The sequence below is a fragment of the Sus scrofa genome, chromosome 14 (assembly GCF_054392235.1).
Source record: "Sus scrofa isolate SSC_HxYL_T2T_F1_AM1 chromosome 14, Sscrofa_HxYL_maternal_Yorkshire_Landrace_v2.0, whole genome shotgun sequence".
Classification (NCBI taxonomy): Eukaryota; Metazoa; Chordata; class Mammalia; order Artiodactyla; family Suidae; genus Sus; species Sus scrofa.
In genome coordinates, this window is record NC_139396.1 from 65,359,682 (window position 1) to 65,385,749 (window position 26,068).

General features: G+C 47.1%; 2 protein-coding genes and 1 long non-coding RNA gene across 13 annotated transcripts in view; 2 read left to right on the plus strand and 1 right to left on the minus strand.

The window, feature by feature from the left end:
- The window catches only part of SRRD (SRR1 domain containing), a 31,308-nt gene extending 20,474 nt beyond the window's left edge, over positions 1-10,834 (plus strand). For 2 of the 8 annotated variants that reach the window (XM_084994648.1, XM_084994649.1), the window contains 3 exons: positions 1,414-1,568; positions 2,018-2,063; positions 6,597-10,834. In XM_084994648.1, the coding sequence (XP_084850774.1) occupies positions 1,414-1,568; positions 2,018-2,063; positions 6,597-6,605 (210 nt within the window). In that variant the 3' untranslated portion in view covers positions 6,606-10,834. Of the gene's footprint in view, positions 1-1,413; positions 1,569-2,017; positions 2,064-2,736; positions 3,660-4,334 lie in introns of those variants that run through there. The other 6 variants (XR_014826459.1, XR_014826460.1, XR_014826457.1 and 3 more) reach the window with 6 other exon arrangements.
- Positions 3,019-24,159, minus strand: TFIP11 (tuftelin interacting protein 11). Of its 4 annotated transcripts, none has more exon segments than NM_001077214.1 (13): positions 3,019-3,428; positions 4,699-4,864; positions 5,316-5,458; positions 6,057-6,300; positions 6,686-6,854; positions 7,420-7,526; positions 7,648-8,172; positions 9,883-10,035; positions 10,464-10,591; positions 11,918-12,074; positions 12,394-12,547; positions 17,497-17,714; positions 18,664-18,703. In NM_001077214.1, coding segments are annotated over 12 exon segments (2,511 nt in total). In that variant the 5' UTR covers positions 17,706-17,714; positions 18,664-18,703; the 3' UTR covers positions 3,019-3,072.
- On the plus strand, positions 19,806-20,574 carry LOC102159997 (uncharacterized). Its single transcript, XR_307476.4, has 2 exons — positions 19,806-20,065; positions 20,289-20,574. It is a non-coding gene; the product is annotated as an uncharacterized LOC102159997 (long non-coding RNA).
- Positions 24,160-26,068: the final 1,909 nt, after the last annotated feature.

Sequence of the window (26,068 nt, forward strand, 5' to 3'; positions counted from 1 at the left end):
GTCCTTCTGGCTGGAATTTACCCTGTCCCAGAGGAGGTAGCAAACTGGGAGGGAACGTTTCCCCTCTTTGAAGCTGTAGCCCAGCCACACCCATAGCACCTGGCTGTAAGCTGTGGATATGTCCTCAGCCTATCCCCATGTCCCCTAAAATAGTTGGGACTCCAGATTTCTGAGGCCTCAGATAAAAAAACCATTGCACGAGCAGAGGGCTGAATTGAGTATAGGCAGATACCTCTGACTTAAGTTTTGCATTGTCTTGGGGATTATAGGAAAGTCATTTTATTCCTCTTTGTTCTGAAACTGCCATCTCATTGCTTATTATGAAACATGAATATCTGGCCCAGCTGAGAGGAGTCAGTCACTCAGTGGTGTCGGCAGGGTCCTCAAACACTGCCATTCGGTTCAGACCACCTTTCCTGAGCTCCTGCTCTGTGTGAGGCAGGGAGCTCTGGAGAAACGGAGGTCATGGAAGCCAGTCTGTGGTCAGGGAGCCCACGGTCACTTTGGGACATGTCCCTGGAAACAGGTGTATGACATGCAGGACAGTGAGGCAGACCCATGTCTAGGAACTGAGCCGGGAGGGAAATCTGTGCTTTTTAGTTGGGGGGTGTCCAGGAAGGCTCCTTAGGTCTGAGCTGGGATTGGAACGTCTCCTGGGGGTTTGCTGAGGGCCAGAACTGCAGGCAGCCTGTGCAGAGCTGCTTGGGAGATTTGGCCACGTATCAGCAAGGGAAATTGCTGGGAGTGGAGAGGCCCAGAGTGGCTGGGGACAGACGGTAAAGGAAGGGGGCTTGCTCCCTGCCTGGGAGATGATGGGGGAGCCGTGGTTCTCAAAAGGGGTGACTGGACCCCCAGGGAACATTTGAAAAGGACTCAATTACTATAGGGATCTACAGAAAGTGACAAGGAAACAGGACCTGGAGGACAGTGACTTCTGCTGTCCCTCCTGCCCTTGCAGTCAGGACACAGGAACCCCCTTTGTTAGTCCAGAGCCTTCTGTGTTCATGGGACACACAGTCGTTGAGTAAATATGAGCCCTTTCTGGAGTTCATGATTGCCTGACTCAGCCTCACGTAAGTCTGTAGATTCCACACACACTAATATAACTTCCACAAGGGGACGTAGTATCAGTTTTTGATTTGATACTTCAGTTTGCCTTCTCAGCTCATTATTTGTCCAGCTACATTGAGAGGAAGTGACATATAACAGGTGTGAGTTTAAGGTGTACTAGTTGATTTGGTACGTGTGCGTATATTGTGAAAGAACTGCAATGAAGTTCACACATCCGTCATCACCACACATAATTACACGCATTTTTTTGGTGGGTGGCAATTCGCAGCTTGCTATTACTGTCCTTCCGTCTCTCTCCCCTCCTTGTAAGAAGTGTTTACACCTGTGCACGTTCTACCCCAGGAAGGAAAGCGGAGTGTTTGCGGCGAACCCACTGTCTTCTACATGCTCCACTGTGGGACGGCGCTGTACAACAACCTCCTGTGGAGTAACTGGTCAGTAGAGGCCCTTTCCAAGTTGGTCATCATCGGAAATAGTTTCAGAGGACTTGAGGAGAGGTGAGCCCAAAAACGCTGAGGTGAACCCTTCCCCCACCCTGACCACAGCAGAAAACATTTCACACTTGGCAGTGCCTCTCAGGGGACCCGGACAGGGGTTAGAGCTGGGAGGCTTCAGCCTGGAGTCTCACTGGGAAGCAAGTTAAGGCATCTTTCTGCCTCTAACTCCTCCTTTCCCTGAGGACAGACAGAAACGGGTTTGTGAAAATGGGAAAAAACACCGCTTAAAGCTATATAACCTCCTCCTGCTGCTTCATGGTGCCGTGATATCTGCTGCTGTTTTTCCCTGGATGCGATGGGCAGTGATTGGGCGCTCACACTCTCTACTGTTTAGCCTTCTATATACATTCCACATTTTACAAAATTTCTCGCTATATTTAAGATTTTGCCTTTCTGCATTTTGTTCTCTCCTACCTTCTCATCATACTCTTTAAAATTTTTATTTCTAGGTTGTTGACAAGGATTTTGCAGAAAAATTATCTGTATGTTGCAAAGGTCTGTACCTGAATGAAGGGGCTGGAGTGGGTAAGCCTTGAAATCACACCACTGCTGCATCACCCTGGAGCGGTCTGCCTTTATATGGAGGGCAGGAGCTCCCCAGGGGCTGGCGGCAGGCACAGAGGGTGTTACTGCACCGTCAGCAAGCTCTCCCTGTGGGTCTGTGTTCCAGAAAGCTATGACATTTTAGCACATCTCTTTTCTTAATCTCTTTTAATCTCAGTATCCTGTTCAGTGTACACACTGCCCTTGGGGCTGTCAACTCATTGTGCAAAGTACTTAAAATATCTGATTCCTTACTTTTAAAAAAAGGAGTCCCTGTTGTGGTTCAGTGGTTAACGAATCCAACTAGGAGCGATGAGATTGTGGGTTCAATCCCTGGCCTCACTCAGTGGGTTAAGAATCTGGTGTTGCTGTTGAGCTGTGATGTAGGTTGCAGACGCGGGTCAGATCCCATGTTGCCGTGGTGTAGGCTGGTGGCTACAGCTCCAATCAGACCCCTAGCCTGGGAACCTCCATATGCCACGGGTCTGGGCCTAGAAAAGACAAAAAGACCAAAAAAAAAAAAAAAAAAAGGATGACGTGGGATGTGACCAGTAAAATGGAAATCTAACCCAGGAGGCTGGGGTTTACATGACTATTATGTTTCTTTTTGAATGTTTCTGCTCAGATTTTGGAAGGACTAGAGGAGCTGGCGTTTCCTCAGACTTCACAGTATGTGGATGTATTCAATGACACCTCCATCCACTGGTTTCCTGTACAAAAGCTAACGCAACTGTCCATGGACACTTGGGCGTTTCGGGAAGAACCAGATTACGAGGACTGTGAGGATCTTGAAATCATCAGGAATAAGACAGAAGAGCCTTCAGCCACTGACTTGAACACCCTGTAACGTGTCTGTTGGTGGCTGAGGCAGAAGCAGCCATCCTGGAGGTTATAGGAACTATGGCAGCTAAGATTTAAAATAGCATTTTATTCACAAGTATGTCCGTGTTGGGTGGGTGGCCTACTTGGCCATGTCAATCAGGCTCTGCAGGGAGGTGGGCACCCAGGTCTTCTCCCCCTGGACGAACACCACTCCCCGGTCGATGTAGATGACGATGCGGCCGAAGGTGTAGAGCTGCTTGCCTTCGTGTCGCTTCCCAATGACAGGCATGAAGACGATGTTGTGCTCCTCAGCCTTGGTCTCAATCAGGTCTTTAAAGTTCATGGGCACGGAGCTGGCGGCCACACCAATGCCCCGCTGGGCCATGTTCTCGGCCTCTCGTCGCTCCTGCATGGCCTCGTACTGGAAGTCCTTCCTCCGCTCCGTGTGGGTGAGGTAGGCGATGTTCTCCCGCGCACCAGGCTGCATGTAGGCACCTGGGAGACCCAGAGAGGACAGGTGAGGGGTGTCCCAACACGGCAGAAATCGGTTTGGCCTGGGTCTGCCATAGAGGCCTAAGACCTCCTTGTGACTCATTGAGGGGCAGCTGTGCCTCAGTGACACAAAGATGACCAAGCACCTCTGGGGCAAGTTTGGACAGGGAGCTGCTAACCTGAAAATTTCTGGTTAATATAATAACCAGAAATTATTAAATATTCAACATAAAATATCAGCAACAGATTTATTCTTAAGGGCTAGAAACCTTGACAGTCATTGGCCACTACTCTGTTCCCTTCTTGCTAGAATTTTTACCCCACACTTCTCAAGAGGCAGCTTTTAGAACCCTGAAAACATACAGCTTGTACTAGCTAACTTACTTATACAGGCTCTAACCCAAGAAGAAATTTAAATGTATCTGGGGAGCTGATACTACAGCACCACAAATGGCCAGTGTTAACTGCGGGGTACAGATGGGGAACAGTTCTGGGGGCTTGTGGGTCAAGTGACTGAGGGAGAAAGTGTAGAATATGAAAATAAATGTGGCCCACTGATGCCCCTGGAAGGCTGTGGGTAAGTAGAGAGCATGGACATATACCTGCCTCATCAACAGTCCCAGCTGCCACTCTAGCTGTGTGACCTTGAATGAGCTTGTCTGTGAAACACTGTCAGACTAGGTGCTCCAGGGGCCTGTGCTTTGAGATGTAAGCACACTCACACTGGATTGGCTGACTAGGCTCCCAGACTCCTGAGCCAGGCAGTCACTCACAGAGAGTGAATGAATAGTTAACTGCCTACTTCTGACACACCAAAGAGTCCACCTACTGAGTGCTATCCACCCACAGTAACTGCATCCCCCAGGTTCTTAGTAAAACCTAGAAGTGGGCACTATTACTGTTTTACAGGTAAAGATGGGCTGAGAGTGGCTAAGCAACTACTACGTGTCAGACTGTCTGCCCAACCTCACGCCCTGAGTTGTGACACTGCAGTGGCGTACCCAATGCTGGCTGGGCAGGTGTACAAAAGCCATTAGCACAGACAGTGGTGACGAAGGTGGGCCCTGGAGGTAGACCATACATGTGAGTCCAGCAGCCCGGCCACAGGAAAGCAGGGGTGGGAAGATAGCTAACCACGTGGTGGGCATGGTGCACGGGCGGTGTGTCCTAGGCCAACAGTGAGCTTCACCTTTAGCAGCCCCCCAGGCACCTGGGGACCCTGCCTATAAGTGGTTTACGTGGCCAGGCCCTCCAAAATGGAACCCCCACTCACCGACATTGGAGGACACTGCCCTGTTCATGATATCCAGTGCCTCGTTAAACTTGTCCTTAACAGATGGGTGCGCCAGCACTTGGTCTGAGAACATGGATTTCCAACCCAGGTACCACTTGGTGATCTCCTCGTAATTTGGGCTGTTACTGAGCCAGGAGCACAGCACCTGCCATAAGGCAACAAATGAGAAACCCACATCCACAGGGGCAACAACAGGAGCAAACCTTCCACAAGGCCTTGTTTTGTGTCCTGGTCCTGGGGACACTTATGGGAGGTTTAGGGGCCAAGCAGGGTCAGCTGGGTAACTCAGTGCCCTCATGTGTGAACTCTGAGCCTTGGTCACTCCCATACCCACGAGAGCTGCCAGTCCCTGGCCCAGGGGCTGCTGTGAGGAGTGGGGATAGTGCAGAGGGTTTAGGACAGCACTGGGCACATGGCAACGTTCAACACAGGGTGGTTGCTGTTGTTATTGCCTGACTCATCGCACCCTAACCATGTGCTTTAGTTTCGTTGTGTGACTGTAATACTGCCATTTGAAAGTTATTGGATTGGGTGCCTCAAATCAGACTGGGCAGAGCAGCTCTTCCCTGCCCCCTCCACAAAGCTCAACAGCGTACCTGAAGCCACTTGGGGAAGAAGTGCTTTTCAAGAAGCCCCACCAGGCTGGAGACAGAGATCATCCCTTCCCAGTCGATGACCCAATAAAAGGCATCCATGTGCTGCTGGTGGGGGTTGATGACCAGCTCCCCAAGGCACATCCCTGGAAGAGAAACCCAGTCTCTAAGGCAAAGCCTCAGAAGCACAAGGTCACCAGTGTCAGCCTTTGATCTGCTTTCAAAGGTCAATTTTAAGCTCTTGACACAACACTTCTTAAAACTTGCTTTCTTCTCTAATCCAGAAATAGCTCTATGTTTACTTTTTTTTTTTGGCTGCACCCACAGCACATGAAAGTTCCCAGGCCAGGGATCGAACCTGCAACACAGCTGTGACCAGAGCCACAGTAGTGACAACACTGGACCTGTAACCTGCTGAGCCACAAGGGAACTCCCAGAAATAGCTCCGTATTTGGAATCCAATACAACAAAAGTTTCAGATCACCTGTGGCTATACTGTCACGAAAGCCCATTCTGGACTAATCACTGACTTTGTCACTGCAAGAGGGACCCTGGTTAGTAATATTCAGCCCTAGTGCCCAAAATGGCACCTCTTTCATGGTGAGAAATATCATGTGCTAATAATAATAAGCCTTTGCACAGAATTCAAAGGCCATGTTTTAAGAACCATAATCATTACTGCTGGCCTCAGAAACCAGGACAGCAAAGCTGCTGTACTTGGGTGTGTTTCCCCCTTTTCCTTACCCAGCTTGGGCACTATGTTCTTGACCATGAATGCTTCCCAGGAGCCCGGGGTGAAGACGTCTTTCCAGGGCTGGAGGATGAGCTTGGCAGAGGAGTCGCTGGGGTGCCACTTCTGCAGGGCACTGGCCAGCTTGCTGCGGATGGGGGAATACAGCGGCTCCAGGCGCGCCTGCATGAGGGGCAGCCACGGGTGGATCCAGGAGTGGATGGGAACCGTGTCCGTCAGTGGGTTCCAGTTTTCCACCTGCAGGAGGAGTGGGGAGCAAGCAGCAGTTATGGTGGCCTGTGGGCAGTCACACGAAGCCCCGTGCTCTGCTGGCTGAGGTCCACAGTCCTTTGTGCATGCAAGGGGGCCCCAGACTCCATGACATTTCCCCTAAACAGGGACAGTGACTCACACATATGCCCATACATGTATTATCTCAGAAATGGCACAATTCTAAGTTTATTAAGGAAACCTATTAAGGGGGGCTTTGGGGCAAAGAACTAGAGTTAGCATTACAGAGCAATAACTATGTTGACAAGTTCTGTTAATTCCAGGCATCTTAACAGCAGTGAGAGAATGAAGAGAAATCCTAAACAAGACCCCATGCTTCCTGACGACAGCTCTTTCCCACGACTGGCCCTACCTCCTTCTGCAGCTTGGGGAAGACGAGCTGGTCCAGTATGTTATCCAAGATCCACACGGGAATAATGTGCACCCAGCTATCCAGAAAGTCCACCATTGGGTCACAGTTCCTTGGTTGCCACTGAGTGACGATATTTCGAACGAAAGGCATCCAGACTTCCCATATCAGCCTGTGCAAGAAAGGATGGTTAAATGCACAGATTGGTTGCCACGTATGCAATGAACATTGCCACCAACCCTGAAAATGAGAATTGAAAATGGCAAGAGCACGGCAACCCAGCACAGGAAACCGAGAGGCCAGCCCACATATCAGCCAGACGTGAGCTTGCATCTTCCGTGCTGAGCACCCACTTGGCCTTGGGGCCTGTCTCCTTGGTGCCTGCCTCCCTGGCAGGATTGCTGCTGGGTCGCAGGGTCCCCTCCAAGTGTCATCATGTGCTTCCCCACCTAGAGCTCTCCCTGCACAGCCGATGCCACCCACCCTTTGGATTATAGCTTGAACGTCACCTCCTGAGAGACCTCTGCCCCCAACACCCCCCACCCATCCCAGGTGGGCATCCTTGTCATTCTTCCCAGCCTGCAGCCCACTTATCTGTCCACTTGTTTACTTAGCACCTGCCTTCCCCACCTCCTGGAGACGTGAGAGGCACATCCCCAATAGCCACGCAACAAGCCTCAGGTGAACTAGCGAATGAATGTCAATTCCCAGAGCGGTGCCAGCCCCACCAGGAGTACCTGTGAAAGGCGTCTGCCGAGAGGTCCTGCCCACCGTGGGACAAGAGCTGGTCATTCTCCAGGAGGCTTTTCCACTTGGAGATGATCTCCGTGCCGTAGGTACAGTCCTGAGGAGAAAACGGCAGCTGAGGTAGCAGGCTGGGGCTGGGCCCTCACCCTCCAGACCTCCTCTCAAAGCCCAGAACTGCCCCAGACAAGAGGCAGCACATGAGCCTCCCGCCCAGTCACCTTGAGGGGGTCCCACTCCTTGAAGTAGTCCTTCATCAGCGGGTAGACGATGGCCACAGCCAGATCCACACGGTCGGACATCCTGTACTCCTCGTAGTACTTGTCCTGCAGGGTCTCGAAGATGCGGGCACACTCGTCCAGGGTGAGGGGGTTGCTGCAGCCGGGCTGCAGGCGCCGCTCGCACTCCTCCACCATCTCCAGGACCTTGCTTAGGTTGGAGATGACCCGCTCTTCGTGCTCCAGCACCTCTGCCATCTTCTCTAGCTCGTGGGACAGGTTGACCACCATATCACGCTCGTACTGCAGCTGCCGGTCGTTCTGGATGATCTCCTGCTCCGTGAGCTCAATGAGCAGTTGCAGGTTGTGCTCCAGCTCTGGCAGCGCAAAGCCGGGGGCCTTGGCCTCCTTGCCGGGCTGGGGCAGCTGTGACTGCAGTGGGAGCCCGTCATCTGGGACATTGTGCTTGTGGCTGATCTGGCTGTAGCTATAGTAGACCTTCTGCTCCCGGCCCGTCATGTCTATGACCTTGGAGAAGGCGGCAGAGGGGATGCAGGTTATTAACACTTAGCACTGCTGCCCTACTAGACACACACCTAAGCCCAAGGAAGGCGAGGTGCTGGTGGGAAAGCATAGAAACTAGGCCATTCAGCAGACCTGGAGAAGGGCAGTGTTCATCAAAGTGAGGCCTGGGCTGCATGACGTCAGAAGGATGGAACAATCAGATGCAACGGGCGGTTCTGGACTAGGTCCCTCAGGACAAACCAGATGGAAGAGACTTTGTAGGACAACTGCTAAAATTTGAGTATGGACAATTAAGTTGATGAAAATATGTTGCCATGGAAAAGCACAAGCTATACGGACCAAAACAGGCAATAAGACACCATATACCATTAAAATGTCATTTGGGTAAAAAACATGCATATTTAGACAAAAAGATCTGGAAGGATGTATATCATTGGTCATTTACGGGAAGGAAAATATTTTTAATAGTTTTGCCTCTGTATTTCCTAATTTTCTAAAATGTATTGCATGTTGCTCTGTAATAGCTTTTTTTTTTTTTAAATTTTAAAATAACATGAAACATACAAAACCCACAAAGGCACCCAAGGAGATGAGCTAATTTCAATGTCTGAAGAAGACTGAGGAGATGTGATCATGTCTATACAGTAACAGAAGTAACCGCCACCACTTTAGAGTATATAAGTTAGCATCACCTGGGGAAAGATAACAAGCATGAGCCCTCGGGCCCAGCCAGATCTCTGAGGCAAAACCTCCAGCTGTATCTTAAATATCTGCATTTCCTACCAGGTCCCCAAATAACCTGATACACAACACCTTGACCTTTGAGAACCCCACTCCAGACTTTGGGTTCCATGACACACACAATCTCCTACGACAAACTACAAGAGATACCTGTCACCACAGTTCTCTGGCTACTTGGGACAGTGAGGGAGAACCGCAGAGACTGCATGGACAGAACAGAGGCTAAAAGTCTAATGTTAAGTTCAAGGCTGAGGGCCCACTCCTGGTCACAGTGAGTGAGAGCAACCTTCCTATTCTCTAACCTGGTGACTGTACTTCTAGGAATCTATCATTTTAAAAAGTCTAAAACAGGAGTTCCCATCTTGGCGCAGCAGAAATGAATGTGACTAGGAACTATGAGGTTGCAGGTTCAATCCCTGGCCTCGCTCAATGGGTTAAGGGTCCAGCGTTGCTGTGAGCTGTGGTGTAGGTTGCAGACGCGGCTCGATCTGGTGTTGCTGTGGCTCTGGCGTAGGCCAGCTGTTACAGCTCCAATTAGATCCCTAGCCTGGGAACTTCCGTATGCCGTGGGTGCGGTCCTAAAAAGACAAAAGACCAAAACAAAAAACCCCACAAAGATAAGGCTAACCTGCTCTCAACAAAACCACAAAAGTTAAAGATGAAGCAACAGAATACCACGAACATCACTGAATTCACGGACAGCAAGCTGCAGAGCTGGAGTGCTGGATTTAGCACTGTAGTGTAGTGAAGAGCACCTGGCACAGGGTAGGAACAACAATGAGCCTAAATGGGAGTGCAGGAAATGGGCAGAGGCTACTGCCACGCAAGAAAGCAGGACACACAAGAAAGCCTGCCCAGAAGACCCACAGGAACCTTATGAGCAAGTGTTGGGTGACTGATGCTGCTGTGGTTAACTGTGTGTGTGTCTTGCAAGCCTCCATCCTGGACCAGGTGTCCATGGGCCCCCCATACCTTGACCTGAGAAATCTCTTTCTGGGGAGCAGAGAGCTTCTTGCTAATTCTGCCCTTGGCTTTTAACTCTTCCACTGTCTTGTAAGAGTATTTGGGCTTCTTCTTGCTTCCGCTGGGGTCTTTCCTCCACTGGCTCAGCTCCTTCTGAAATTCCTGAATCAAGAATATAACATAGTCCATCACAACAAGAAAGGGCCACTTTTTCCCGCAAGTGGGGACACTGAGGCTTTCAGAACACCATGCTAAGCACCGTCCCTCCATAACACTAAGACCATCCAAAGACACTGCTTGATGCCCACTCCCTGCCTTACAAATACTGAGGCTCAGACCCCTTCCCCACATAGCCAACCTACTTTCTTCTGAGTACTTCCTGGCACAACTGCTCTTTCTAACCACACCGTGGTTACTTTTTTACTGCTCCCTGTCCACCAGGCTCCACGCCTGGTCACGGCAGGACACCAGCCTTCAGCAGTGTCTGGCACCTGCTGTGCAAGCGACCTCTAAACACTGGCCGAGTGAACAAATGAGCAAACAACAGTCCCAAGAGGCAGAGACAGAATCCAGCCCATCTCCTGACTCACCTCCTCAGCTTCTTCCTCAGAGTCAACCACGGGGAAGTCCTGCAGGGACTGGGTGGTGCGCTCTGAGCCATACGCCCCCACCGCGCCTTTCCCCTTTCTCTGCTTGGCTTCAATTGGGTTAATGATACCTGGCAAGTTGCAGCAAAAGACAGACTTCAGATCACAGCAGTTCTTGTGAGTGAGCCACTCAGGGAGACCACACTCCTGGTCCTCACACACAGTAACATGCTACCCAGGAAGGAAACATGCTTCTGCCCTCACGACACCGTTTGGCTCCTGTGTGGCCAGAAGCTTCTGAGCGTGTGTGCTGCCACAAAACAGTGTGCTGATATTGTTTGTATCCTAAATACAGACTTCCATTTCTACTTGGACTTGTTGGTTTTTTTTTAGTGGACAGGAATATTTTATAACTGGGATCTCAGGCAAATTAGATTCTATACTCTGCTCATTTGGAAGCCCATTAATTCAGATATTATATTGATTCTGACTGAAGTAAGGTGAAGCTGCCATTTAATATGAAACTCCACCTATTTTACTTAGGAGTTCATATCTCCTATGAGCTATAACAAGTTTAAGCCTGGAAAATAAGTATTTTTCTTGTAAAAGTTTACAAACAGGACTGCATTTCAGTGAAGAACTGCCACACCCCAGACTTCCTACCAGGCCCCTTCCAGCTAGTACTGTTGAAATCCCAATTAGCACACTTCCCTCACTCCCATGCCATTGCCACTCAAGTCCATGGATTCTTCATACGGCTGATGTTTTCAACCCACAATCCATATCTAACTTTATAATACCTAGGGGCTGAATCTGAATTACAGAGAATACTACTGATGACATCCCACTGGTGAGTGTTGTAAAACAAAAGGCAACACCTGATGTTTTACTGATATTCCTGAAGGACAGGTAACTGGCTTTTTGCAAAACTAAAAAATAGTTACCTGTCCTGCCCCCGCATGAGCAAGAGTCCAAACTCATATGCCTTTAGGGTCCAGGAACATTAATATGAACAGGGAAAGTGGGCTGGAGTAAAAGGGGAGTGTGGAGGCAGCTTCCAGGAGAAGGCCTTGGGTGCTGACTGGGACAGCAAGGACTCAGCTAAACCAGTCACTGCCAGGCAACTCTAGAATGGAAGTGAAACTGTCTGCTTTTTAAATATTGGCAACCAGTTTGATTTTTTAGAAACACCGGGCAGGCTAGAAAGAAGCCTGTTCTCAGCCTGTCAGCCTGATTTAAACCCTAACCTCTCCCTCCTGCCGAAACAAGTATTTTATGTAACTTGAGTTCTGATAAAGCATGAAGCATAGAGCACAGCATCTGTGCTGGCAGAACAGGCTGCAGGGTCCCAGCCCTCCGAACAGTGAAAAAGCAGAAAAGAGGAGGCCACTGCCCTCCCTGCTCTTCCCACCTCTGCCTGACAGCAAGTGCAAGACTGTGGGGTGGGACTGCCACACCTTGTGCATTCTTCCCAAGGCCCCTTCCAGGGACATAGCCCATCTTCTGAAGCAGCTTCTGTCCAATTCCTTTTGTGTGTCTTTCCCAGCTGCCAAAATCCATGAACGACTTGGTTCCTCCTGCAAAACCTTTCTGACTGGGTTTAAAGTTACCACCCTGAAAAGGAGAAAAATCAAAGTTTAGTTAATAGAAAAAGAAGGAAAACGTAATAAAGCAAGCTTAGCTGATGGGAGCATGACCTGGCAGTCACAGAGCATTATGAAAAATATCTCACCAATCAAACCTACCTCTGATGCATCTTAGGGAATAGAAGAGACTGCACTGCACACATCACCCCTCAGGGAGATGCACTACCACAGGGAGACCCACACAATGCCGCCGCCCCCCCGCCCCCGCCAATTGTGAGCAGATGCTTGCGCCACAAAGATGCTCCAGGGATATTACTAAAGTCACAACACGTCAATAAGGAGGCTACCGTTTTTAACTTCTTTGGTCCAAAATCCTTAGGAAATTCATCCTGCTTAACAGGTTTCTCTTCATCATCAGAATCTTCCAGCTCCGCCTCCTCTGCTGCCCCTTTCTTGAGCCCAGCACTGATGAAGTTGACTGGTGCCGAGTAGTCACGAGCCCTGCAGGTAAAAACACAAGGCCCCACAGCCCATAGGGTCATTAAGAACTCTCCTGAAACCATCCCATGTAGAAACCTTGCTGGCCAGAGAGTTCCTTAGAGTTGACCTTGTGGGATCCATTTTATTTTTTATTTTTTGTTTTTGAGGGCTGTACCTGTGGGATATGGAAGTTCCCAGGCGAGAGGGTTCAACTGGAGCTGTATCTGTAGGCCTACTCAACAACCACAGCAACGCCGGATCTGAGCCACATCTTCGACCTACACCACAGCTCATGGCAGTGCCAGATCCTTAACCCACTAAGTGAGGCCAGGGATCGAACCCTCGTCCTTATGGATACTAGTCATGTTCACTACCAGTGAATCACAACAGGAGCTCTTCCTTTTACGTTTTTAAAATTAACTTACTTTAAAAAGCATTTACACCAAAACCAGAAAAAAGAGAAAATTACAGGCCAATATCTTTCATGAATATAGATACGGAAATTCTCAAGAAAATATCAGCAAGCCAAATCCAACAAGACATCAAAAAAAAAAATCACACATTATAACCAAATGGGATTCACCCCAAGTTTACAAGGATGGTTCGCCGTGCACAAATCAATGTGATACACCACATCGACAACAAAAAAGACAATAACCACATGATCATCTCAATAGGTGCAGAAAAAGCATTTGACAAAATTCAACATCCATTCAAGTTGGATCATCCATTCAACTCTTACCAAATCAAGTATAGAGGGAACACATCTCAACACAGTAAAAGCCATCCATGACAAACCCACAGCCAGAATGATACTCAATGGCGAAAAGCTGAAAGCCTTTCCACTAAAATCTGGAACAAGACAAGGATGTCCACGCTCACCAATTTTATTTAACATAGTATTGGAAGGCCTAGCCACAGCAATCAGACAGACAAAAGAAATAAAAAGTATCCAAAAAAAAAAGAGGTAAAATTGTCACTCTATGCAGATGACATGATAGTATATATAGAAAACCTTAAGGATGCCACACAAAAATTACTCAAACTGATCAACAAATTCAGCAAAAATTCAAGGATACAAGATTAACGTTCAAAAATCAGTTGCACTTCTGTATACTAAGGATTAAGTATTAGAAAAGGAATATAAAAATACAACATTTTTAAATGGCACTCAAAAAAAATTAAATACCTAGGAATAAACCTGACTAAGGAGGTGGAAGACTTATATGCTAAGAACTATAAAACATTAATCATGGAGGAGTTTCCATTTTGGCACAGGGGAAACAAATCCAACTAGGAACAATGAGGTTGTAGGTTTGATCCCTGGCCTCACTAAGTGGGTTAAGGATCTGGTCTTGCCATGAGCTGTGGTGTGGGTCAACAGATGCGGATCTGATGTTGCTGTGATTTGACCCCTAGCCTGGAAACTTCCATAGGCCACAAGTGTGGCCCTAAAAAGCATAAAAAAAAAAAAGAAATTAACTACAGAAATTCAAAGAAATGGAAAGATATTTCATGCTCCTGGATTGGAAGAATTAATATCATTAAAATGGCCACATTACCCAAAGCAATCTACAGGTTCAATGCAATCCCTATCAAATTATCCATGACATTTTTCACAGAACTAGAACAAACAATCCAAAAATGTATATGGAACCATAAAAGACCCAGAATTGCCAAAGAAATCCTGAAGAACAAAAACCAAGCAGGAGGCATAACTTTCCCAGACTTCAGACAATACTACAAAGCTACAGTAATCAACACAGTATGGTACTGGTACAAAAACAGACATACAGATCAATGGAACAGAATACAGAACCCAGAAATAAACCTGGACATGTGGTCAATTAACCTTTGACAAAGGAGGCAAGACTATAAAATGGGAAAAAGACAGTCTCTTCAGGAAGTGGTGCTGGGAAAAATGGACAGTAAATCAATGAAACTAGAACACATCCTCATACCATACACAAAAATAAACTCAAAATAGCTTAAAGACTTAAACATAAGACACCATCAAACTCCTAGAAGAGAACATGGCAAAACATTCTCTGACATCAATGGTACAAATGTTTTCCTAAGTCAGTCTCCAAAGATAACAGAAATAAAAACAAAAATAAACCAATGGGACCTAATCAAGCTGACAAGCTTTTGCACACCAAAGGAAACCATAAAAAAAGCAAAAAGACAAACTACAGAATGGTAGGAAATGGTTTCAAATGATGCAACGCTTAATTTCCAAAATACACACAACTCATACAACTCAACAGCAAAAAAAAAAAAAAAAAAAAAGCTCATCAATAATTATTCAATAAATGCAAATCAAAACTACAATGTGGTACAACTGCACACTTGTCAGAATGGCATCACAAATGCTGGAGAGGGTGTGGAGAAAAGGGAACCCTCCTACACTGTTGGTGGGAATGTAAACTGGTCCCACCACAATGGAAAACAGTATGGAGGTACAGCAGAAAACTAAATATAGAACTACCAGATGATCTAGCAATCCCACTCCTGGGCATATATCCAGACAAAGATTTCAAGGAAAATTATACACGCACTCCTATGTTCACTGCAGTACTAGTCACAATAGTCAAGACATAGAAACAACCTAAATGTCCTGCAACAGGGGAATGGATTAAGAAGATGTGGTACATATGCACAATGGAATACCACTCAGTGATAAAAAAGAACAAAATAACGCCATTTGCAGCAACGTGGATAGAACTAGAGACTCTCATACTAATTGTATCAAATGAAGCAGGTCAGAAAGAGACAAATACCATATGATTTCACTTATATCTGGAATCTAACATGTGGCACAAATGAACCTATCTACAGAAAAGAAACAAATTCATGGAAAAGACTTGTGGTTGCCAAGGGGGTGGAGTGAGAGGCTGGGGTTAGCAAATGCAGCTATTATACGTGGAGAGGATAAACAAGGTCCTGTACAGCACAGAGAACCATATTCAGTGTCCTATGATAAACCAATTAACACAACACTGTAAATCAAATATACTTCAATTAAAAAAACAAAATTTTCTTCTGGCCATGCCTGTAGCATGTGAATGTTCCCAGGCCTGTGATCAAACCCATGCCAGAGCAGCAACCCAAGGCACTACAGTGACAATGCCAGATCCTCAGCCTGCTGTGCCTCAAGGGAACTCAAAATTTTTTTTTTCTTTTAAAAATAAACACAAGGAGTTCCCACTGTAAGCACAATGGGATCACTGTTGTCTCTGGAGCACTGCAATGCAGGTTTGATCCCTAGCCCAGCATAGGGGGTTAAGGGCCCAGCATGGCTGCAGCAACAACATAGGTTACAAGTGTAGCTCCAATCTGATACCTGGCCTGGTAACTCCTTCTGACGTGAGGTGGCCAAAAAAGGAAAAAGAAAAACAAAGCATTTGTTTCAGACACTATTTCAAGCACAAAAATCAAACAAGGAAAGTCCCCAAGAGTATTGCAAAATAAGGTGATGCTTTATAAAATGACTAACCTCGTAAAGAAACCTCTCCATGGCAGCAATAAAACTAAGAGAATATTCTCCTAGAGGTGCAATATAAGAGCCCAAATGTAGAGTAAGGTCCAGATTCTAAGAGTTTAGCTGTACGACTTTTGGCTGGAGTTTTTTTCTTTCCTTTTTTTGGCCATGGCAGAAACATATAGACGTTCCCAGGCCAGAGATTGAAACCATGCCACAGCAGTGACAATGCCATATAATTAACTGTTAGGCCACCAGGCAACTCCTGGCCACAGTTTCTTAATCTGTAAAATGGGATGATAATAATGGCACCTTTCTCTTGTAAGCAGGGTAATAGAGACCACGCCTGAACAAGGAAGCAGTGAAGGCCATTACTATCTTATAGACATAAAATTCTTGATCCCTGATCTAGTCATCATTCACTTTAGATTTCTTACAGATGAGAAGAGGTCGCACTGATTTCTGCTCTTTCTCCCAACCTCCTTTTTTCTGTTGGTTTGTTTTTTTCTTTCTATAGCCACACCTGTGGCATATGGAAGTTCCCAGGCTAGGTCAGATTGGAGTTGAGCTGCCAGCCTACACCACAGCCACTGCCACACTGGATCCCTAACCCCATGAGCAAGGACAGGGATCAAACCCACATCCTCAGGGACACTAGGTTGTGTTCTTAACCCGCTGAACCACAGTGGGAACTCCCAGCCTCCTTTGTCAAAAATGTACAATTGCAATGGGTTGGAGCCTCCAGGCCTCAGGTGGGGACAGAAAGACAAAGCCAAACCTGCTACACACTCTGGTCAGGCAAGCTGCAGCCAACACAGGCAACTCCACGCTGAGGAGGGGGCTTTCAGTCCCAGTCCTCATCCCCTGCCACCAGCCCAGCCCTGGTCTCTACTACTGCCTGGCCCGGGCCTCCTCACAGAGGCCCCTCTTCCACTGTGGCTCAACCCCGAGCCTGCACCTGAGCAAAAGGATCTTCAAACACGCCCCCTCCCCGCATGTCACACCCTCTCCACACAGACCCAAGGCCTCTTTCTCAGATGACACCCCTTCCCTCTCCAGCTCACAACGTCTCATGTCCTCTTGGATTCCCTGCTGCCTCCCAGCAAAGGCCTTTGTTTACCGGTGCTGCCCTGATTCTCCATCTTCCCTAACCTCCCGAATAGGTCAAACACCCTAAAATAGGTCCCCCCTCAGGTCCTCAATCAGTTACAGACTTCCACTTCTGCTGTTGATCAATGCCCGTCTCCAACAGCCAGAGTTGCAGCTCCTGGAAAGCAAGGACTGGGCCTAAAGCACAAGGCCTAATACACATAATTGCTCAATTAACACCAACTGATGACCCAGTCAGTGAGAGGCCAGCACCCAAGCCTAAAGAGGAACGGGCTCCCTGGCTGATGATGCAGCTAAGGGACTTAGTGGGGCTAGGAGAGACAGATGCTTAGTGGGGTAGTTCCCCAACTCCTGGGGAAGCAGCCTATGCCAGCCATACCGTTTGCCTCCAAAGCTGGGCCTCTCTTCATCTGAGTCACGCTCTGCCCACACTCCGTAGGTGGCCTCTTCCTTGGTCTGCCAGTGGCGCTGCCGGTTAGGGTTGAATTCATTCTGGAGATCCCAGTCGGTGATCTCAAAGTTCTCCCGCTCATCCTCGTCATCATCCATGTGGCCTTCTCCGTCCCGGTACAAGTGGGATAGAGACATGACCTGTCACTAAAGGAAGGGATGAAAAAGTATAGTCTGTGACAAGTCCTGCAAGCATCAGCAGAAGGCTTCCCTGTGAGTCCCTACTCCCTGCTGCCTTCAGAACTTCCTCCAAACTCCAAGTTCACCAAAATTGTTGTTACAATTCAATAAAGCAGACACTAAATCCTTTCAAAAAACAATATGTACTAAGACAGGTGGAACAAAATAGTCCCAACAGTCATGTGGTTTTTTTTAAGTATTTCATTTTATTTTTTTAATTTTTTTACATTTTTTTGCCATTTCTTGGGCCACTTCCGCAGCGTATGGAAGTTCCCAGGCTAGGGGTCAAATTGGAGCTGTAGCCACTGGCCTACTCCACAGTCACAGTAACTTAGGATCCGAGCTGCGTCTGTACCATATACACAACAGCTCACAGCAACGCCGGATCCTTAACCCACTGAGCAAGGCCAGGGATCGAACCCGCAACCTCATGGTTCCTAGTCAGATTAGATAACCACTGAGCCAAGACAGGAACTCCCAGTCCATGTGATTCTTAAGCATGTTATTTCCTTGTCCTAGTCAATGTTGTAAAACATCAATTGTATACACTCACATACACACAAACCACATAAAAGAACTAAGTATGCTATCCTACGTACTGTTGCCTCAGAAATTGGATAGACATTTTACCGGATCCCAGATTTTTATTATTTTTCCTATGTTGGGTAAAGAGTTTTATCTAAACCTTTGACAGTCACAGCAAAGTGATCTTTTTATGAAATGGTTTCTGAATACATTACTTGATGAGACTCTTAGACTTAATTTTCCTCCCCAAACAGGAACTTCTCCTGAGGAGCTAGAAGGCAGTAATTACAAACACTACCTTAACAGTCGGACTAGCTGTGAATTAGAAAACACGTGGTAGCTGGGTGATGAGATTCAGCTGTCTCTTGAACAGTTAAACTACAGTACCAACCTTAGAGAATGCTTATGATGCAGATTCAATGAGATGGGGCCTAAAAAAACAGCTCACATTAAGGGCTCAAGAAACAGCTGTTACTGTAATCCCATGATTAGGTTCATTGCCCTTCCTGTTACTGAATTAGGGAATGAACCTCACAAAGTGATTGTGAAACCAGGTGCTAAAATCACAGCCTGAGTTCAAACCCCCTCTCTACCAGGTACTCAGTGTATGAGTATTAGATGAAGTGCCAAGCAGGAGTCCCCACAGTGTCATACATTCAATAGGACAGCAGTGATTCCTGTCTAGCAGCCACGGAAAGCAGCCTTCAAGGAAAGGGAGCTCGCTACTTCCACAGGCAGTGTCAAACTGGTCAGCTCTGTTACAAAGTTTCCCCTGCTCATTCTACTCAAAGGTGCACTGGTTGGGTGCTGCCGGTCCTAACCTCACCCAGGCGCTCAAAAAAGGTAAATATTCTCAGAGGAGGCGGGAGTCCCTCATACACGGGAGTCACTAACAACACTGCTTCCCTGGGCCCAGAGCATGGTAATAACCAGAGTTGTCATCAGTAAGAGAGACCTCGATAGGTGCTAGGTACTTGCTGGACGCTTCAGGTCAATAATCTAATGTAAACATCAAGACATCTGGAGAGAGAGATAACTACTAGCGCCTCCAAGCTTAAGTAAAACGAAGCAGAGAATTTAAACAACTTGCTCTAGGTTCTCGGCTGGCAAGGCTCGAAACCAGGTGGGCCTGAAATCAGGTGGGCCTGAAGCCAGGGCTCCAGGGTCCAGCTGCCGTGCAACCCAGGCCTCACGGTGGAGGCTCCGTACCTAACTTTGCCCAAGCCCCCAACTGCCCGGTAACCCGGAGCGGCCCCTCTTCTCCCCGCCTCCGCAGAGCTGTCTGCGAAAGTGAAGCGCAACGGGCAAGGCCAAGGCCCACTTCCCGGAGCCACCACTCCCACCGGCGCGAACTCCCTCCGGTGCTCCCGTGCCCGCTTCCAGGCCCCGCTCACCTCTCCAGTGCCCGGCGTTACGAATACAGCCTCCAGCTCCGCAAAAGAAGCGCGCCGCTTGGGGGCGGAACCCGGATGTGCCGCGACCGGCGCACCGGAAATGTCGTTACTCGAAGGCGGAAATGTTGTGTGGGTTGCCATGGCAGCAAGGGAACGCTACGGGCGCCTTTGGCGCTAAAGCGGCTGAGCTGTTAGATAGGATTTTCGGGGCCCGGAATGGCTGAGGACTAATTCGTCTGCCCCACCCCCACCCCCACCCCCCCGCTTCGTGGCGACTTCCAGCCTGTGACGACTGGTGTGGACGTCGTCGAGTCACCCTGGCCTAGAGAGACTCCTTTGCCAGCCTGACGTTCTAAATCTGCCAAATGGGGATATAGGACAAGCTCAAGGAACAGTTGTGTGAGAGACAGTGGGGGGGCAGGACACGGCATTTAAATAGGAATAATGAATGTCTAGACTGCCTCTTGGATATTTAGGTGTTAAGTACAAGCACCGTCTTAGGCACTTTTATAAGTAGTTGTTTTATACAAATGTTTGAGGGAGTGAAAGGGTGAATGGGCAAACTCTAGAGTTCCCAAGTATTCCCTCCAGGATATCTTTCCATTTTCTTCCTTTCCAACAGGTTGGTAAATAAATCTATTCACGGATCTAATAAAAAGTGTACTGAGTGCCTACACTGCTAGGCTTCTGCGGTCCAAGGAACAAAGGAGAACCAGGCACCCCCAGAGAATCCCTCGCCAGCCCTGGACTCTGTGTCGGCGCACAGGCTCTGGAATTCCAATCTCAACGCTATCACTGAGGAACCGTGGCCGTGGGACAAGGCATTAATTACATCTCTCTAAGCCTCAGTTTTGTCCTCTGCAAAATGGTTTAGCATTCAATGAAATAAAATATGCTTGCAATTAAAACTGTACCTGGTACATAGGTACATAGGTACTTAGGGAGCGTTAGCTGTTAATTTTTTAGGGAGCGTTAGCTGTTAATTTTTGCTTGTTTTCTCTTTCTCTGTATGATAAAAAGATCAGGAGGCACTGTTAGAGTATACACAGAGCACTGGACTTGGAGTCAAATCTAAGGAATTCCCATTGTGGCTCAGCAGTTAACCAACCTGACTAGCATCCATGAAGACACGGGTTCAATCCATGGCCTCACTCAGTGGGTTAAGGATCTGGCATTACAGTGAACTGTGGTGTAGGTCACAGACGAGGCTCAGATCCAGCGTTGCTGTGGCTGTGGCATAGGCCGGCCACTACAACTCCAACTGGACCCCTAGCCTAGGAACCTCCATATGCCGGGGGAGCAGCCCTAAAAAGACCAAAAAGAAAACAAACAAATGAAAAAAAAAACTTGGGTCTAAGTTCCCATGGTTTTTAAATGGGATCTTATATAAAGGCAATTACATGCCAGCTTCTTGGGAATGAGGACTGTAACTTAATGGTCCCTGTATCCCCAGTGACATGCCCCGTCCATGTGCCTGATACATAGACATATACTACACATTTTGTACTCAGGAAAGAACCTAGAAAGTGAAGTTTTTGTAGAGAATGCCAGGGAGAGGAAGTCTTACAGAGTGAGAGAGCAGAGTGAGGGAAAGATGCAGACAAGATAAACTCATTTAGATAAAGCTTAGGCCTGAAAATGTTTATGCATCTGTTTATAGGTCAAAGCAAAAAATAAAAGACCAACTTCTCTTAAGCAATGTCCCTAGCTTGAAAGCAGATTTTATGGATCTGCAGTTACTTTGATCTTGAAGGACTGATGCTAGTGTATTTACTTCACCAAATGGATTCTCCACTCCATTCCTGGAGAAGGAATATTTGTGGATGCTTGTGGGGTCATTAAGAACACAGGCTCTGATCAAGTAACCAGAATGTCATTTGTGTACCCCCAACAATGGGACAAATGGAAATACCTGAGATCTAATCCCAGAGATTGAAGTATTACTCCTGTGATTTCCTAACAAGCTGCATAACCTGAGTGGAATCATGGGGATATGGAAGACAAAGCCAAATAATAAAGGGATTTCTACAGAAGAACTTGTCTGTAACCTTGAAAGGTGCCAAGGTCATGAAAGTTTAAAAAAAGACCCTAGAGTTGTTCCAAACTGAAGGAGGCTAAAGAGACACAACACCTCAATAGAACACATGATTCAAAACTGGGTGTTTTTACTCTAAAGGAAGTTATTGGGAGTTCCAATGTGAGTCAGTGGGTCTGCTATAGTTCTGCTCACTGCTGTGGTACAAGTTCGATCCTTGGCCCTGGGACTTCCACATGCCACGGGTGCAGCCAAAACCCCCCTAAAAAATAAGAATTCCCCCTGTGGGGCAGGGGGTTAATGATCCAGCATTGTCTCTGAGGCAGTGCAGTTTCAATCCCCAACCAGCACAGTAAGTTAAAGATCTGGTGTTGCTGCAGCTGGGGTGTAGGTCACAGCTGTGGCCTGGAAATTTTCACATGCTGTGGGTGCAACCAAAAAAAGAAAAAAAAAAAAAGAAAAAGAAAAGAAAGAAATTATTGGGGCAGCTGTTAAAACTTAAATGGGGTCTGAGGTTTTCATGGTAGTGATGTGCCCATATTAATTTCCTGATTTTGATGGTCAACCTGTGGTTACATTGGGAAATGTCTTTGTTGGAAATACTAAACTATTTGGGGGGAGGCAGGTGATAGGGCATCACGTAGACAACTTAATCTAAAATGATTAAGAGAAAAAAACGTTTTCTCTATGTACTTAGAAGTTTTTTTATTTTTATTTTTTATTTTTGTCTTTTTGCCATTTCTTGGGATGCTCCCATGGCATATGGAGGTTCCCAGGCTAAGGGTCAAATCGGAGCCACAGCCACTGGCCTACGCCAGAGCCACAGCAATTCAGGGATCCGAGCCACGTCTGCAACCTATACCACAGCTCACGGCAATGCCGGATCCTTAACCCACTGAGCAAGGCCAGGGATTGAACCCGCAACCTCATGGTTCCTAGTTGGATTTGTTAACCACTGAGCCATGACAGGAACTCCTAGAATTTTTTTTTTTAATGAAAGTTCTGGAGTAAAATTTCAAGAAACCAAATCTCAGAGTTCCCTCGTGGCTCAGTGGGTTAAGGATCCAGTGTTGTCACTGTTTTCTGGGCCCAGAACTTGCACAAGCCATGAGCATGACCAAAACAAACCAACCAAAAAAACCCCAAATATCCAGTTTCTAGATGTGGAACCTGGGGCACGTTGTTTCACTACTCTAAACCTCAGATTTCCTATCTCTAAAATGGGGGTAAAGACAGTACTACTCGAAAAGCATTTCCAGGACAAAAAAAATGCGGGGGGGGGGAGGCTAAATTAATTCCTGGGATAGTTAAGATCTTCAACAGTTGTGGTCACTTTCATTTAAAAAATCCAATCTCATATCTGCATGGGCAGTCAGATCAGTGGCTTGTCCAGAATTTTTTTTTTTTTTTTTGTCTTTTTAGGGCCACACCTGTGGCATATGGAGGTTCCCAGGCCAGGGGTCTAATCGGAGCTGCATCTGTGACCTACACCACAGCTCATGGCAACGCCGGATCCTTAACACCCTAAGTGAGGCCAGGGATTGAACCCAAAACCTCATGGTTCCTAGTCGGATTCATTTCCGTTGTGCCACTACAGGAACTCCTTTCCAGATTTTTAGATTCAAATTCAGTGCGTCGGGAAAAACAAGAGAAGCAGCCAGAGGTTTAATTTCAGGATTTCATATGCAGCCTGGCCTCCTGTCACTGCCCAGATAAACCCTTGATTTGGAACTCAGGGACATCTAGGAATGTGTCTAGGTTCCCAATGAGGTGCTGAGACATGTAGCCTCCCCAGGAGGGGTTGCCAGGCAACAAGACTCCTCAGCAGCATCCTGGAGGCCCCTGGGCACTCGTTGGTCCCCCACATCCTTTTTTCTTTTTGCTTTTTGAGGGCCGCACCTGTGGCATTTGGAGGTTCCCAGGCTAAGAGTTGAATTGGAGCTGCAGCCGCAGGCTTACGCCATAGCCACAGCAACACCAGATCCGAGCTGCATCTGTGACCTATGCTGCAGCTTAGGGGCAATGCCCCATCTTTAACCCACTGAGGGAGGCCAGGGATTGAACCTGTATCCTCATGGATACTAGTTGGGTTCTTAACCTGCTGAGCCACCATGGGAACGCCCCATCCCTCCCTTTTCACAGGAGAGGCATCAGAGGAGGCCGCGTCACCAGGGAGGTGCCAGGGTCACACAAAGTTTAAAGGCAGAATCAGGCCACTGCTTTCTCTGCTATATAGTACATGCCTCCCCCCACCACCCCCCCAACACACCCACAATTTCTGTCCACTTATTTGATCTAATACTTACAGAGTGACTCTGGTCTGTTCAGGGTCCCAAAACCTCCACACATATCATCTGTTGGATTCCGCAACCTTCCAAGGTAGTTTCTATTACCACCTGGATCCACACTCCTCACCACCCCTTAGGCACCTCATGCCCCATACCACTGGTTCCAAATTGCCTCCAGAAGATGTGGGGGTAAAAATCCTTGCTTGCTGACAACTTAAAATAGGTTGGTTCCATAGAAACAATCTGCAAGTGGCATTTCAAAGATGATATATTTAATGTCTAGCACAAGTACCTTTTCTGGGACACTGACATTATACAGTTGCACATGGCTTAGTCTTATTTTGAGACTTGTCACAAAAATATATATCATGTCCTGAACTTGGCAGAACTGAAAACCCCAGATCGGCTGAGATTAGCAAAATTTGGTTTCCTTTTAAATGTTTCTTACAGATGGTTTCTACCCCACTTATCTTTCAAGATTTTGTGAACACTCTCCTTATAGAGAAAGCTGGGACATGAGGTTCTGCAGGCCTGAGGCATTATCTGTAAAGCCAGCATCCTCAAAAGCACACAGGTGAAGAGAGGAACTGCAGCCTTCATCTTTCATTCATTCATTCACAAATATTTAATGAGTTCCTATGTAACACCTATTGCAGTGTAATAAATACCTTCAAACTGAGTGGCTAGAAACAACTGTGAACTTTATCTCACACAATTTCTATGAGTAGGAATTCAAGAGTGACTTAGAACGGTGTTTCTGACTCAGAGGGGTCTCTCCTGGGGTTGCAGTCAAAGTGTCAGCTGGGACTGCAGTAACCTGCAGGCTGGCAGGGGCTGGACGGTCAACTTCCAAGGTGACTGACTTACGTGGCTGGCAGGCTGGTACTGGCTGTTGGCAGCAGGCTTCGGTTCCTTGTCTGGTGAGCGTAGGGTTGCCAAGTGTCCACATGACATAAGGACCAGCCCCTTCCAGAATGAGTGAACCAGGAGAGAAGGCAAAAGCCACCAGATCTTTTATGATCTAGTCTTGGATGTAACACACTGTCATCTCCCTGACATGTTCCTGGTTGTATGGTCAGCCCTATTTAGGATGACCAGATTTAGCAAATAAAAATACAAGAAGTCCAGTTAGAGTTTCAGATAAAAAACGAATAGATTTTTAGTGCAAGTATGTCCCATGAAATACTCTAAGATACTAACAAAAAGGCATTCATTATTTTTACCCAATGGAAATTTTACCATCCATCCTGAATTCTTCTAGAACGCTTCCCTATGCACTGTAGAAAAGGTCAAGAGAAGTTCTTATTGTGGCTCAGCGGGTTAAGAACTCAACATAGTGTTTGTGAGGATGCAGGTTCAATCGTGGCCCAGTTCAGTGGGCTAAGGGTCTGGCATTGCTGTGAGCTGCAGTGTAAGTCACAGATGCAGCTCAGATCTAGCGTTGCTGTGGCTGTGGCATAGGTCAGCAGCTGTAACTTCAATTCGACTTCTAGACTGGGAATTTTCATATGCCAGAGGTGTGCTCCTAAAAGGAAAAAACAAACAAAAAATAGAATAACCCAGACTTGTGAACACCAAAGCTGGAGAAGGGCCACTTGTTCAAGACCAAGCCCTGGTGAGCGCAGTGGGGATTAGGCCTGAAGAAATTGCATTTCACTTAATTATCCTGAGAAGTGCTTGTTTAGAACCGAGAAGGAAGACAGGGGTTAAGAGAGGTCCTCCTGGTTCTAGGCCAGGACTGGGGCTTGGGGAGACCTGGAGGAGCTCCATCAGTGGGAAGGACCATTTCTGATCCCAAGATGAAGCTGGGAAACCCTCAAAGAAGCCTGTGTTTTTAATGACCTTGCCTTTGGGGGGAATTGAAATCACTGTAACTTAAAGAATAAAGGAAATCAAAGAAAGGGAATTTTCTAATGACATCAGCATCTCCCAGAGAGAAATTTCTTAATTTATTTGATGAATTCATACATTGCCTAATGATTTGCAGGCAAGGCTGGTATATTGGTTGTTAAGACAGATTGTCACTTCCCAAAAATGGTTGCGACAATCTCTCTCAACCACATGTCCTTCTGTATGGTG